The 14,589-nt window shown below is 53.2% G+C and overlaps 6 protein-coding genes across 6 annotated transcripts; 3 read left to right on the forward strand and 3 right to left on the reverse strand.

Annotated features, from left to right (window-relative positions):
- Positions 1–43: 43 nt before the first annotated feature.
- On the reverse strand, positions 44–1,935 carry BBA_02387 (2-methylcitrate dehydratase; the record flags this gene model as incomplete). The annotated part of the gene is made up of 3 exons (XM_008597484.1): positions 44–657; positions 714–1,491; positions 1,663–1,935. The coding sequence occupies 3 exons, from the start codon at positions 1,933–1,935 to the stop codon at positions 44–46; spliced, it is 1,665 nt and encodes a 554-aa protein (XP_008595706.1).
- Positions 1,936–4,183: 2,248 nt separating this feature from the next.
- Positions 4,184–6,051, forward strand: BBA_02388 (translation elongation factor 1 alpha; the record flags this gene model as incomplete). Its single annotated transcript, XM_008597485.1, has 5 exons — positions 4,184–4,188; positions 4,245–4,283; positions 4,344–4,371; positions 4,471–4,533; positions 4,804–6,051. 5 exons carry the CDS (start codon positions 4,184–4,186, stop codon positions 6,049–6,051), a joined length of 1,383 nt encoding a protein of 460 aa, XP_008595707.1.
- Positions 6,052–6,558: 507 nt separating this feature from the next.
- BBA_02389 (uncharacterized protein) lies at positions 6,559–9,638 on the reverse strand (the record flags this gene model as incomplete). Its single annotated transcript, XM_008597486.1, has 3 exons — positions 6,559–8,103; positions 8,158–8,435; positions 8,489–9,638. 3 exons carry the CDS (start codon positions 9,636–9,638, stop codon positions 6,559–6,561), a joined length of 2,973 nt encoding a protein of 990 aa, XP_008595708.1.
- A 485-nt stretch (positions 9,639–10,123) lies between these two features.
- Positions 10,124–11,136, forward strand: BBA_02390 (MAGE family protein; the record flags this gene model as incomplete). The annotated part of the gene is made up of 3 exons (XM_008597487.1): positions 10,124–10,153; positions 10,206–10,419; positions 10,478–11,136. 3 exons carry the CDS (start codon positions 10,124–10,126, stop codon positions 11,134–11,136), a joined length of 903 nt encoding a protein of 300 aa, XP_008595709.1.
- Positions 11,137–11,353: 217 nt separating this feature from the next.
- Positions 11,354–12,027, reverse strand: BBA_02391 (splicing factor 3B subunit 10; the record flags this gene model as incomplete). The annotated part of the gene is made up of 4 exons (XM_008597488.1): positions 11,354–11,398; positions 11,452–11,658; positions 11,711–11,724; positions 12,012–12,027. The coding sequence occupies 4 exons, from the start codon at positions 12,025–12,027 to the stop codon at positions 11,354–11,356; spliced, it is 282 nt and encodes a 93-aa protein (XP_008595710.1).
- A 117-nt stretch (positions 12,028–12,144) lies between these two features.
- BBA_02392 (uncharacterized protein) lies at positions 12,145–13,479 on the forward strand (the record flags this gene model as incomplete). Its single annotated transcript, XM_008597489.1, has 2 exons — positions 12,145–13,116; positions 13,171–13,479. 2 exons carry the CDS (start codon positions 12,145–12,147, stop codon positions 13,477–13,479), a joined length of 1,281 nt encoding a protein of 426 aa, XP_008595711.1.
- Positions 13,480–14,589: the final 1,110 nt, after the last annotated feature.

Here is a 14,589-nt window from a genome sequence, read left to right on the forward strand (position 1 = left end):
ATCCCTTTCCCCGGCCCGGCTCTAAACAAACGCGCTTACACGCTTACAGAAACTTGCTCTTCTCGACAGTGTACAGGTCAACGTACTCGTCGACAGGCATGGACTCAAGCTTCTTAGTGTTCTGGCTCAGCTCGACAAGCTCCTGGACGCGAGCCTCGGGCAGGTGGGGGGTCAGGTGGCGCTTGTACTTGGCGAGAATGACGGGCTTGGCCTCCTCACGGCGGAGACGGTGGCCGAGAGGAGCCTCGACAGCAACCTCGTCCAAGATGGTGCCGTCGTTGAGCTCGACGGTGAGGGCGTTGGAGATGGTGCGGAGCTCGGGGTTGTGGTAGTCCTGGGTGTACTTGGGGTCCTCGACGCACTTGATCTTCTTGCGGAGGGACTCGACGAGCTCAGAGGTGGCGGCCTCGCCGCCGTCGGTGTAGTCGGTGGCCTCGAGGCGGCCAAAGACGAGCATGACGGAGCACATGTACTGGATGCAGTGGTCGCGGTCGGCAAAGTTGTCCATGGGCTTGAACTGCTTGTCGATGATGCGGATGCAGGCCTCGTGGGTGCGGCAAGTGATGCCCTTGATGTCGGCAGCCGACTTGCCCAGAGCCTTGAGCTGGTGGTGAATCTTCTCAGAGGCTTCGACGGCAGTCTGGGAGTGGAACTCGGCTAGAACGTGTTAGTAGATGGTCAAAGAAACTTGAAAGAGCTGGTGTCAGACATACCAGGGTAGGACACCTTGAAGAGAACGTTCTCCATGACGTAGCTGCCGTAGGGGCGCTGGAACTCAAACTTCTTACCCCCGAACAGAACATCGTAGAAACCCCAGACAGGGGCGGAGAGGACGGTGGGAACACCAGGCTCGCCCTTCATGACCTTGAGGGCCAGGTTAACGGCGCGCTGGCAAGCATCACCGGCAGCCCAGGACTTGCGGGACATGGTGTTGGGGGAGTGGCGGTAGGTGCGGAGAGACTGGCCGTCGACCCAGGCCTGGGTGACAGCGTCGGCAATCTGCTTCTCGTTGAGGCCGAGCATCTTGGAGACGACGGCGGTGGAGGCGACCTTGACCAGGACGACGTGATCAAGGCCGACCTTGTTGTACGAGTTGAGGAGAGCGAGGCAGCCCTGGATCTCGTGGGCCTTGATCATGGCCTCGAGGACGTCCTTGACGTTAAAGATCTTGCCACCAGCGAGGTTGCCGCCGGCCTTGTTGGTGCGGTTGACCCAGTCGGCGACGGCGAGGATGGCACCGAGGTTGTCCGAGGGGTGACCCCACTCAGCGGCCAGCCAGCAGTCGTTGAAGTCGAGCCAGCGGATCATGGCACCAATGTTGAAGGCGCCGTTGACGGGGTCGAGAACAAAGGGCGTACCGGGAACCTTGGTGCCGTTGGGGACGACGGTGCCGGGGACAATGGGACCGAGGAGCTTGGTGCACTCCTTGAAGCGGAGGCCCTCAAGGCCGCAGCCGAGAGTGTCGGCGAGAATCCATCGAGCAGTGTCGAACTGACACAGTGTTAGTGGATAGACTCAAGTCGTTGAGCAGGGGTTGAAGCTTCTCATGAACCGTATACCCCGCGGTGAGGGGATCATGGGCTGGGGATGGTGGGGTAGTGCGATTCTTTCCGAGAGCAAACAAATTTCCCAGCGCGAATTGCCTGACGAAAAAGTACTCACAGCAAGCTCCGACTCAATGGGCTTGTTGGCGACAAAGTCGGCAATGTCCTTGATCTCGGGGTCGTATTCTCTAGCACCAGAAGTCATGTTGGGCGCGCCGGAGAGTCTGGCAGCAACTGTGGAAAAGGTGTTGCGGGAGGCAGGAAGCGAGCCGGCGATGCGAGGAGCGCCGATGGAGGCCGAGCGAATGGCAGCGGCGCAAGACAGGGCGCGGGTAGGCTGGAGACGCAGCTGCTTGGAGGCGGAACGCAGGCTACGGTTGACAGCGGACATGATGCTGTCAATCAATTGAGATGGGGGAAAGAAAGCAAGAAGAAGAGGGGAGATGTGGAGGAGGTGAAGAAATGTAGGTGATAGAGTTTGAGAGGGCGGGAGGAAGAAAAAAAAGTTGCTCGATGGTCAAAGGTGTTGAAGCTGAGCCGAAGGTTAGGTGAGGCTCGGCTTGGTGCTTTGCCGCGGAATGCCGATCGGCCGGGGGAGAGGCCTAGAGGAAGGCGTTGCTAGGGGTTTTGGGGCCGCTTTACAGGGGCTGCAGGCTGGGAACGGTGAGAATCTGGGGAGGCCGCAGAAAGGCTATTTGCTATCAGAGTAGCCAAGACAAAGGAACGATTACAATATACCCGCGTTATTTTGTACCGGCTACAAGGTACCTTTTGTCCGTAGCTGCAGCGGGCGCAGCAAAGGAAAAAACGTTTGAGTGTCCGATTCGGAGGCGTCAATACGTCAATTGCAATGCAGATGTTTTCTCAAAATTCACAATATTGAATGTTGGGTTTTAAGACCGTCAATTGTATTTTACTCGTCTCATTAGCAATTCTCCATGTGATTGATGTAGAACCGGCATTCAGTGTTGGCCCGCCATAGATGACGCTCCGACAGTTCGGCCAAAATAGGAACCAAGCTCTGTGCTGCTTCTCACTACCAGATCTGAGTTTGACGCCTCAGGCAGCAAACACCTCTAGCTCTCTAGTCCTCGAGACCTTCAAGGTAGTTGCGGACCCGACCTGGTACTCACTCATATTGTCATAGTCAAAGCCTCATACATTGTCGCGTAAACTTTGCATCTTGCTAGCACCTACATATTTTGGCCGAAACAGTCACTACTTTATTTCGTATCGCAGTCTAGCCCATCTTCAACATCCCTACTACCTGCGTACCATCCACTTTGTAGTTAGTTACTGCCGCAAGCAATTCTTTACGAGCAGCCTGTAGATAATTACCCGTTGCACACCTAGCGTTCGGACTCGGCTGCCCAATATCTCAACTGCTACGATTGCACCCAATACGATTAGATTCTTTCCTATTGACTAGTCACCTCAATCTTGCTTCTCTCTCTCTTCCCTGCTTGCCATCTCTTGGCCCTTGGTGTGGCTGCTGGCTGCATGCGAATATTTTTTTTTCCAGAGCTAACCAGTGGCCAGACAGGTGGCCAACCCCACCCAAGCAGAGCTGAGCTGCAAAACGTACTACGGTACTAGCAGCACTCCTTAACACAGCGCAAGTATCACAACCCACCGGGACGCCCGCTTTCTGTGGCTAGGAGAGCAATGATACAAAGACACCTCGTCGCATAGCAACCCAACTGATCCTTTCTAATTGGATGTCAAATGTGTAGAAGCTTGCACGCCGTCCAAAGAGGCAGCGATTAGGCCGCTGTTACGCACGGAGGAAGCACGGCGGCGCTGTAGGAACCTAAATGCTACGTAATGGTGGCCTGTGCAGCCTGTGAAAATCTCTGCGCCACGCCAGGATAAGGGCAGTGAGGGGCATGGAGGGGTAGATAGACAGTATTGAGTAGCATAACACAACATTCAAAGGCGAAGGCCATGAGTACAACAAAAACACGCCAAAATAATTTACCGGTTGACTCAATCCATCACCGTCTCATCCACTGCTGGATCGTTGCTTATCCATAACTGCCGCCACATCCCCTCTCTTGATGCCTTGATGCCCTGCGATGGGACCAAACCTCCGAGGGGTGTGCCATTCACTGCTGGGCCAGCCCGCCCACTGATTGGCGAGGCCCTCTACACGAAAAATGTATAAAAGTGGAAATGCTGCGATGGGTGAGGAAAATCTGAAGAGAAGAAATTTTTTTGGTGCCTCAGCTTAGTTATTTCTGCGCAAAAAAAAAACCACACCTCAGTTCTTGTTAGGGCTAGTGGACCACCGTGGCCTGCCGCCACACTGGCTGGTTGCCCCGCGCCAGCTCATGCACCAGGTTTTTTTTCTCGTGCCACTCCACCCCTCCCCCGCCAGACCTTTTAAAACTCCTCCTCCCACCACCATCTTTGGAAATTTTCTTCTCTTCTGCTCCTTGTCTCGCATACCCGGTTCAAGCATCCGATCTGCGAATTCACGTATGTCTTCTCTTGCTCGGGCGCTCTTGGCTTTTGATGGCTTTGAGGGTGGCTTTCGATGCTTTGACAAGTTGCGTTGTTTGCTAATCATCGCCGCTACCAGATTTTCCGAAAGGACATAACAAAAGAATCACTCGCATTCAATCACAAACACCTTCAAAATGGGGTATGCTTTCTCATTGCCTTCATATCACGCTCGCAACATACTAATTACTTCTGTAGCAAGGACGACAAGACTCACATCAACGTCGTCGTTATCGGGTGCGTTTAACGCTGAACGCCTTCGACCTCGACGAGCAATAAAAACTGACTACCAGACAGCCACGTCGATTCCGGCAAGTCTACCACCGTAAGTTTTTTTCAACGGTCGAGTGGCTTTTGAGCTCTCGAACCAGCAATCTTCCGCCTCGCCGGTACCTGAGAGCAAAGAGCTAACTCATGTATACAGACTGGTCACTTGATCTACCAGTGCGGTGGTATTGACAAGCGTACCATTGAGAAGTTCGAGAAGGTAAGCATAGTATCCAACTCTTTTCTACTGTCAAATGGACCTTGATCGCTTGCTGCGCAAATTTTTTTTTCGTCGTATCGCGCTGGCCACCAGCACTCACTACCCCTCCTCGCTGCGGCAAAAATTTTCAGTGCCTTATCAATTCAGTGGGGCCAGTGAGAGTACCCCGCCACCTTGTCGCAAGCTTCCCCCTCATCTATTAGGTCGAAGCAGCAGAAGAAGAGATATCGCGTGCACTCAGCCAACAGATCGCTAACCTACCGTCTACAGGAAGCCGCTGAACTCGGCAAGGGTTCCTTCAAGTATGCCTGGGTTCTTGACAAGCTCAAGGCCGAGCGTGAGCGTGGTATCACCATTGATATCGCTCTCTGGAAGTTCGAGACTCCCAAGTACCACGTCACCGTCATTGATGCTCCCGGTCACCGTGATTTCATCAAGAACATGATTACTGGTACTTCCCAGGCCGATTGCGCTATTCTCATCATCGCCGCCGGTACTGGTGAGTTCGAGGCTGGTATCTCCAAGGATGGCCAGACCCGTGAGCACGCTCTGCTCGCCTTCACCCTCGGTGTCAAGCAGCTCATTGTTGCCATCAACAAGATGGACACCACCAAGTGGTCCGAGGCCCGTTACCAGGAAATCATCAAGGAGACTTCCAGCTTCATCAAGAAGGTTGGCTACAACCCCAAGGCTGTTGCTTTCGTCCCCATCTCCGGTTTCAACGGCGACAACATGCTTGAGCCCTCCTCCAACTGCCCCTGGTACAAGGGTTGGGAGAAGGAGACCAAGGCTGGCAAGTCTACTGGCAAGACCCTTCTCGAGGCCATCGACGCTATTGAGCCCCCCAAGCGTCCTACCGACAAGCCTCTCCGTCTTCCCCTCCAGGATGTTTACAAGATCGGTGGTATCGGAACGGTGCCCGTCGGTCGTGTTGAGACTGGTATCATCAAGCCCGGCATGGTCGTCACCTTTGCTCCCGCCAACGTCACCACTGAAGTCAAGTCCGTCGAGATGCACCACGAGCAGCTTACTGAGGGTGTTCCCGGTGACAACGTCGGCTTCAACGTGAAGAACGTTTCCGTCAAGGAAATCCGTCGTGGTAACGTCGCTGGTGACTCCAAGAACGACCCCCCCAATGGCGCTGCTTCCTTCAACGCCCAGGTCATTGTCATCAACCACCCTGGCCAGATCGGTGCCGGCTACGCTCCCGTTCTTGACTGCCACACTGCCCACATTGCTTGCAAGTTCTCCGAGCTCCTCGAGAAGATCGACCGCCGTACCGGTAAGTCGGTTGAGAACAACCCCAAGTTCATCAAGTCTGGTGACTCCGCCATCGTCAAGATGGTTCCCTCCAAGCCCATGTGCGTTGAGGCTTTCACCGACTACCCCCCTCTGGGCCGTTTCGCCGTCCGTGACATGCGTCAGACCGTCGCTGTCGGTGTCATCAAGTCCGTTGAGAAGGCTGCTGCTGGTTCCTCCAAGGTCACCAAGTCCGCTGCCAAGGCCACCAAGAAATAAGCAACCAATCCTTGCTTCCTTCTGGTCGGCCCGGACTGTGGTTCTGGTTTCATGAGCGCACTTCTATGACTCTGAAATGAAGATTTTGCTATTCATGAGCGCTCGGTTTGCATAGCCGAGGCACAATCGTGAGAGGGCTACGATTCGGGATTTTCTTTGTCATGGTTTTCTCATAATGTGTTATGTGACGAAAAAATGAAATAAATAGAAAAGTCAAGAAGTGATTCTGAAAACAATTTCTCGTCTTGGTGATGTGTAGCAATCGCGCGAAGCTTGAAGCCCATAGTTGCGGTGGCGGCTGAGTTACTGGCCTTTCGTTGTTCTATCTCTTCATGGGTGTAGCCGTGACGCTGTTCGCATAGTTTGATGATGCAGTAGAGAGCTGGCACCGAAACAATATTTCTATCCTATGCGCCGGCCATTGTTCGTGTGGCATGCAGTATTCTAGTCAAACATCTCATAATATACAAAATAGTGGTGGTGGTACATGCTACTCCCTCGTTCTTCCTACAGCTTGCTTTCCGAAGATACATCGATGGCTGGTTTGGGCGAAGAAGAAGCTTCATCACTGGCAGGCTTCTCCTCCTCCTTCTCCTTGGGCAGGTCCGTCGTCGCTTGTTCTTCCGTCGACGGCTGGCTTTCTGATGGATGAATCTCCCGATCTTTGGCCTGCGGCAGGTCATCTGGTACATTGGTCTCCTGCTCTTGCATTGTGACAACAGTGTCTGCGTCCTTCAGCGCGGTGTCGTGCTGTTGCGGCTGCGGTGGCCCCTCCCCGTCTACCTCCTTATTCAGGAGATGTTCCTCTTTGCCCTCTAGCAGAGGCTCCTGCTCGCCCTCCACAAGGGTCTCCTCTTCCAGCTGGCTGTCCTCGAGCAGGTCCATCGTGAACGTCTCGCTCGACCGCTGCTGCATGAGTGCCGCGCCGTCGTTCCACGAAAACACATTCCCGGACACCACATCCTCCACCAGCTGCAAGAAGCCGTCGTCTCGCTGGCTCTTCTCTGCGGCCGGCGCACGGTGTAGTGACAGCTCCTGCCGCTGGCCGCCGTGCTGACCCGCCTCGATGCTCTCGTAGCGGATTGTGTGCCCGGCAAGCCTCGTCTCGACAGCCTGGTGCACCTCGAGACCCATAAAAAGGTACGGCGCTTCGACGGCGGCGCCGGGCAGGGATAGGCTGATGCGGCTGGGCGTGCGCAGGCGGCCCTGGAGCAGATTAAACTCGGACGCGGCCAGGAATTGTTGGAGGGCCGGCTGGTCTGCGTCGAGGGCCACCAGTCGCTGCTGCGTGAGCCGCGCGTCAACGCTCTCCGTGGGTAGGAGCAGGTCCTGGATGCGCTGCGCCGTCACGGCGTGCAGGGTTGAGCTCGGCGGAATGTTGAAGTTGGATAGGTCGGTGGTCTCGTCGACGGGGAGGGTTAGCCGCACGCGGGGCAGTGTGCCGTCCTGAGGCACAATTGGGTCCGGAGAGAAGTTGAGGATAATGGCGGTGGATTGCGTTACGGGCTCTTCGCCGCCGTTGAGTGTGGTGAGGGCGGCGGGATGCGGAATGATGGGTGAAAGAATGCGGCGGGCCTTGTCGAGGTTCTTCTTGTTTGATGCCTTGACGGCTTCTTTGAGATGCAGCACATGGCCCAAGGTCGCAAATGTCACCTCTGATACTCTGGCATCATCTGTGATGGACGATGGCGGTAGCTCCGGAAGCTCGACTCGAGTTGCGAGCTTCAGAGGCTGCAGCTTCTTCTTCTTCTTCTCGTCCGGCTTGGCGACGGCGTCGGTGTAACGTGTCCACGATCTGAGCTTGTCACGCCACGACTTGCTGCGGTCCTCGCGGTGGTAGTCAATGTACACCGCACCTTTGGGTTTCTTGCCTCGTCCTGTGCGTGTCATCATTTTCGAAGACAGATCCGCACCGGCCTCTTGCGCGCTTTGAGCAGCCATTAGGAGACGCCAGACAACATCAGCTGGCCGCTCAGGCGCAACGCTTGTTTCTGGCCCCGAGCTGATTGACTTTGGTCTATCGCGTTCGGCAATCCAGTGGATTGTCAATTCCTAATCGAATTTCAACGTCAAAATAAGAGAACTGTCTCCATTTATTGTACTTACGTTTCCATTGCTGCTCTTCTCTATGATAGTGGTGGTGATGCTGGCTAGGTTATTGAGTATGGGCTGTGTCAAATTCTCCTTCTTTATATGTTCTGTGGAGACTTTAGCAGAAGTAACTGCTTGTGCTACTCTGTTCAAGCGTTCCAATATCGGAGCAATGGCCGCTTTGGATGCGTATATGCCGATCCGTGACTCTTCGGACTTCGCGGCCAGTCTCTCATGGTTGCCAGGATTTAGCATCTCACGCTGTATGGCTTCGAGCACAGGTCTTCCGTGTCCTGAAAGTATCTATTAGCTACCGATTGTAGCAAAAGGATATTGCCAACTTTACCTGTGAGGAGTCGAAATACGATTGGGTGAACCCATATTAAAGCACGGCCCAGAGATTCGACTTGCTCTCGAACCTCGAGCTTCCAGATCTTGTCGACAATGGCGGCCGCGCAAATGCATTTCGGCTTTTTGCTTTCCAGTTCGATTTGATAAGCTGCTTTCCAGGGAGTCTGCTTTTGAATCCAGGGATACATTTGCGGCTCTTCGGTCGCTTGCGCCTCAAGCTCTTTTGAGTGCTTCATGGTGAGGTAACTGGAAAGCTGCCCTTGCGTGAAGCCGTCGACGAGCGCCGCTACTATTCTGTGATATTCGTGGGCTGTTATTGTTTTTGTCTCCGTCGGCCGCATTTCGTCTATATTGTCCCACGCTTCAAGCACGGGGTCTTGCTCGTCGTCGGGTTTCGCGACATAGTCGGTCCATTTCAGGTCGACTTCGGCTACCTCTTTCGTCGCATCGGGTTCAAGGACCGGAATCTGCTTTCGCGAGCGCCGCATTCGATTGGGGTCCTTGAGAATAAGAGCTTCAACGGGGCGACCGAGTGCTGAAACCCCAAGATGTTGGTGAGTGAGAAGTTCGTGGTTGAAGGGTTTGCGGGTTGGGGGCGATTTCGTGGAGGATGTTTCAAAGAGGATATCGTCTTCGGACGCCAAGTCATCGTACTCGCCATGTGCCTCATTTTGTTGTGTATCCTTGTCCGCGGCGTCGGCTTCTTCTGTCGACAAGCCCTCGTCGCCGATAGCAGAATGCGCTGATGCGAGCATCTCCTCGAGCTCAGCATCTGTTGGCTCGTAGTTCTCAATGTCAGGCATTTCGGCGTGTTCGGTGGCGCTCGATTCACTGCTACCGGGTTCGACTGTCTCTGGCGGTTCGTCTTGCTTTGCGTCTGTGATAGGAGCCTGCGCATCCTCCTGGTCTTGAGTCACGATCGTCGACTGATTGATCAGATGGTTTAACGGCTTGAATAAAGGCTCTCGAGTCATATCCGTCATCTTATCGGGCGGACACAGCGTGTCCGGCGACGTGTCGCTCCCCCTGGCCAACAGAGCGGTGCCACCAAAGGTCCTACGGGGGAGACCAAGACGTTTCCATTGCGTCAGCGCCAGCGGTCGTGCGGCGGCAATGCGCCGCAGCTGGACCGATCGAGACAGCATCTAATCAGTATTACCTGCGACTCGAGTACATTTAGAAAGCTGCGGTCGTCGGGGATAGAACTTGCAGGCTCAAGTACATGTCTAGAGGAAGGCTCCAAATTTGTCGCCGATAACGATAAGCATTTTCTTGGCCCATAGCCGTAGTGGTAGTGGACAGAGTCGATTTCATGACTCTCTAATACAGCCCCTTAAGCTTAGAACCGAATTTGGCAAAGTCTTTTTGCTTTGTCTAGCATTGCAATATTTAGCCTACTTATCGTACTCAATTTTGGAAGGCTGTGCTGACAAGTTGCGCCGCCCTGCCAGCTGAATGGATTACGTGCGCCCCGTTTGTGAAGACGCGACAGTACGCGCTGCACTTTAACGCCCCTCCGAAGAGCCTCTCTGCGCCAACTCAGCCAGGCATATTCAAACTGCGTCAGTTTGACAGCCACGAGGTAATTGCCGCAGAGCTCGAAATTCTTAACACACAAAATATCTACATAATGCCTCCTTCCAGGCGTCGAGCCCGACCGGTATGACCTAATCGCGCTGCTCTATGCGACAGCCACGGCTAACAAAGGTCAGGCTGAGGACGAGGAATTAGAAGGCGATAGCACCCAATTCGAGCAAGAGAATGGCAACGGACCCGCAGAAGATCCCGAAACTGGAGACGAAGCGAGTGAAAACGAAGACCCGAACCGCGCCGCAGATGAGCAGCTGGCAAAGAAGATGATCCGCTACGCCCTATCTTGCGAATATTCACGAACACCAATCCGACGTGATGGGATTAAGGAACGAGGTCAGAAATGAAGATTACTGAACAATCAATATCGAACATGTCTAACAATTTACAAAAGTGCTTGGAAACCAGGGCAGAGCTTTCAAGAGAGTATTCGCCTTGGCGCAAAAGCAGTTACGAACCATCTGGGGAATGGAGCTAAGAGAGCTGCCTGTCCGCGAAAAAATGTCGCTGCAAGAGAAGCGTCATGCCATGAAGTCAAATTCGCAGCCAAAGACTGGCTCTGGCGCCTACATCCTTACCTCGGTCCTGCCCGCCGCGTACCGCGCCGCCGCCATCATACCGCCGTCCAGGGTCCCGTCCCTCGACGCCGAAGCCACATATCTTGCCTTCTACACCATGGTTGTCTCGCTTATTTCGCTCAATGCCAACGACCTTAGCCACCCGAAGCTGAACCGCTATCTCCAGCGCCTTAACGCCGACAAGAACCTCGGCAGCGAAAGGACGGAGCTGACTCTGAAGCGGATGGAACGGCAGGGCTACGTGGTGCGAAAGGTGGACCGGCCGCCGGTTGGGCACGAAGGCGAAGTGACTGTGACTTGGCACGTTGGTCCGCGCGCAAAAGAGGAGATTGGCATCGACGGCGTCATGGGATTCGTGCGAGAAGTATACGGCGAGCCAAGCGATGATCTGGAGACGAAGCTGCGGTCCAGTCTAGGAATCAAACAACCGCGAGCTGACGGGACTGAAGATGCAGACGGAGATACTGTCATGTAGTATTCTTGAATAATTGTAACGAATAAACGTCATACAGTCGTGGTGCAGAGCGCATTGCTCAACCACGTTGAGATTGCCAACGTCATCGATCGTCTAGATATTTGAATCAATGGTATATTTCCCAAACGCCGCGGAAAAGAATATGAAACGCCTCAATGTGCCCATTTGCCCTATAGTATCAGCCGTTTGTAATGCGAGCCATCAAATTCGCCAGGTCTCAGTCTTCGCGCACTGGTGGAGGGCCGGCTGGCTGTAGCATTTTCTATGGGATATTAGCATCCAACCGCGAGATCTAATAGATATTCAAGAACGTACCCGAATCATCTTGGCCCTCGTCTTCGTAAGCGGCTCGTTTTCGGCCAGCGCAATGTAGGACAGGAGCGGGCGGTGGCCGGCGATAGAGGAGTAGGTGTCGCGGTGAATGTTGGTGCGCCATTCCCAGCTCGTCGTGTCGGCGTGACCGGTACCGATAAACTTGGCCTGAAGGCGTTCGAGTTCTTGTTGCGTACGAAGTTTGTCCGCCTGGTTTAATGTTAGCAGTAGGCGAAGGATGTGACAAGCTGTGAAAACTGACCATGGTGATGGGTTCTGTTTAAGGATAGGGCGGTAGGTAGCTTTGTGGGAAGGTATCTATTTTGATACGAGAAGGCTGATAAGCCACAAACTCCCCAAATATGCGCTGCAGTAAATTTGTAGGCAACTTGTCAAGCCTTCTTTGCACAGCTATTCCGACAACAAAGGCTGGTGATAGTGGGGCTAGATATCGCCGGTTGATGTTCGGTAACTAGTCGCGTCGCACTTGGTCTTGAGTGCGTCACCAGCCGGTCGCATTCTGTACAACGGCTTACAGTTGACTTTCGCGTTTTGCATCTTACGAATCAGCTTGGCCATTCTCATCACGTCGAATCATACTTCTCGCTCGCAGCAGAACGCGACCTCATCTCGTCACGCCACTCGAAATTTGACCAGAATCACCGGCTCGGCTCAAACCAGCGAGACCAATTGATCATGGCTAGTCAAGTGCTGCCAGAACACTGGTCTGAGCTGAATGCAGCGCGCAGACAACGGCACCTTTGCGTGGCGGACGTAAACAAGCTCAAGAGCTCCTGCGTCAAGGACTGCGGCAAGAAGCACGTCGCCGAGTGCAAGGAATGCTACCGCAAAGTTCTCGATCGCTTGAGGAAAAGATATAGCGAAAGCCAGGACAGGGAGTGGTTCTCGCAACGGCGGGCTTTTTTGCAGGAGCTCGATGATATGTTCACGGACGCCAAGGACTACAACGGCAGTCTGCAGGCCATTGAGGCGCACATTGAATCTGAGAAAGAGGCTTGGTACCGCTGGGTTCTACGGAGACACCCCGACTTTCTCGAGGTTGCCGAACACAATGCGCCACTTGAAGAGATGAGAGGAATGCTTGGCGATCCCGACCGAAGCCGGGAAGAGCTCGTGGCCATGATGTGGCAAGGTGTCGGGAAGCCAGATGATTGGTCCGATAGAGTCGATAAATTTGCCGAAAAAGTCTCAGCGCTCAAGGACCAACCCGAAGAGCTCAAGAAGCTATATATTCTCGAGTTTTTCAAGGACGAAAAGCAAGACCGCGTCCTCGACTACGCCCAGCCATATCTAGATCAATACCAAGCGTCCGATAGGATGACGTTGGAGCAAATAGTCGGTCGAATTGTCGATGATAATCATCGCAGCAAGAGCTCGCAAAGCCAGAGAGACACACACGCCAGTCGTCTAGACGAGCTACGCAGAGCAAAGACGGCCTTTGAGCAGAAGAGGAAGGAGTCTAAGGCGCTCCTTCGGGAAGCTCAGGCTAAGTCAGTGCTCTACGACCTACCTCCGTGCGCGGCATGTCAGCGGACAGTTTTGACAGATGAGATCTTTTCATGCTCTCTTTGCCAGGCAATCTTGCAAATGGGTGGAAACAGCAAACTGACAGTTTACTGCTCGGAAGAGTGCTATCGAAAGGGACAGGTAAGAGATACCATGCAGATGCGGCATGTGCCGTTAAAACTGACAATCTTTCAGGAAGAGCACATTGGGAAGCAGCACGACTGCAGCGCTGGCGAGCAGTGTGTTCAGCTCACAGACGAGGATACGATGATGACTGATAATTCGACGCAAGCTGTGCTGTGCAAGAAATGCATCGACGACAAGCGTGCTACAGTATACTGCTCGGAACGATGCGCTTCGGAAAGACTGGCAGCGCATATGAAGGAGGCGCACGGCACTAGTTCAGTGACAGATGCCAAGTCTGCTGCCGTGCCCATCTCTGAGGTAGTCGGGCCGGCTTTGGAAAGGGAGAATCCTACGCTCAAGATCGAGCTGCTTTCATAATCCATCACATGGACATGAACATGACATGTATTTACACTTTGTCAAAGTATACCCCAATGAGTTTAGCTCTCTCGCTACCATTGAACAACTTGGAAACTAAAAAATTTACTTGTTGCCACAAGGTAGGCTTTGAGCCTATCTATGTCAAACCGTAAGCTGAGGTTCACAATTTCTCAGCTGCCGGTTTTACTCTCTACAACATTCTCTCTCGAGTCTTTTGTCCGGGCAAAGGGGATTAACAACTAAGATATCGCGTTCCAAGGACCTGTTGAAAACAATCAATTCTCGTATAGGTTCGCTGTTTTTTTTTTCCGTGCGTCTGAAGGGTTCCGTGGTGACAAGTAGCCACTTATGGCCACCAACTCCATGTTGTCAGCAAAAACTCGATGACAATATTAGGGAAAAAGACTTGAGTCAAAGTATTGAAAGCGGTAACACTCAAAGTTGAGATGTCGTAGAGTAATGATGTTTTGCACCCGGATTCTGTTTGCGAGTGAGCAGGGTGGCGAGGAACATTTGACTCAGAAGCTCATGTAAATTCTTCGAGCGAAAATTTATTTAGTCTTGGTGGCAATAAGACGGACAATTCAAGACAAGAACTTCAGTGCATTGCCTGCATTCTATGCGATTGCAATACGTCGGGCATGGCAGACGGCCAGCCTTGCTCTCCGACGTCTCCATTGCAGTCAGCCAACTCGGCGCTACCCGAAACTCGACCAATACCTAACCGATAAACCAGCACTCATTGTTTCACGCCTCTAGTCACAGTCATTCTAGCCTAGATTGCGGCAGAGGTAGTGGACGACGTCTATCAGGGGTGAGGCTGTGGCTGAATTGCAGGATTTTTTGTGATCGGTTGGTGGTTGTGTTGTGCGATAGTGAAACTACGGTACCGCGCTGATTCTCCTACACTATCACCTTCGCGAAGTTTTCTCTTTTGGTTATTATTGGCCTTTACATTGTTGCAAAAAAAAAAAATTGTTCTGCAATAGTACGGTGCCATCTATAGTATCAATTCTCGTAGCATATTCTTCTGCTGTGTCATTGTTCGCCGAGAACCTGGCTCTGTATGTGATGAGCGACTCGAAAAATTTAGTGACCAGTGCTGGA

The sequence above is a fragment of the Beauveria bassiana genome (genome assembly GCF_000280675.1).
Source record: "Beauveria bassiana ARSEF 2860 unplaced genomic scaffold BBA_S00005, whole genome shotgun sequence".
Taxonomy (NCBI): Eukaryota; Fungi; Ascomycota; class Sordariomycetes; order Hypocreales; family Cordycipitaceae; genus Beauveria; species Beauveria bassiana.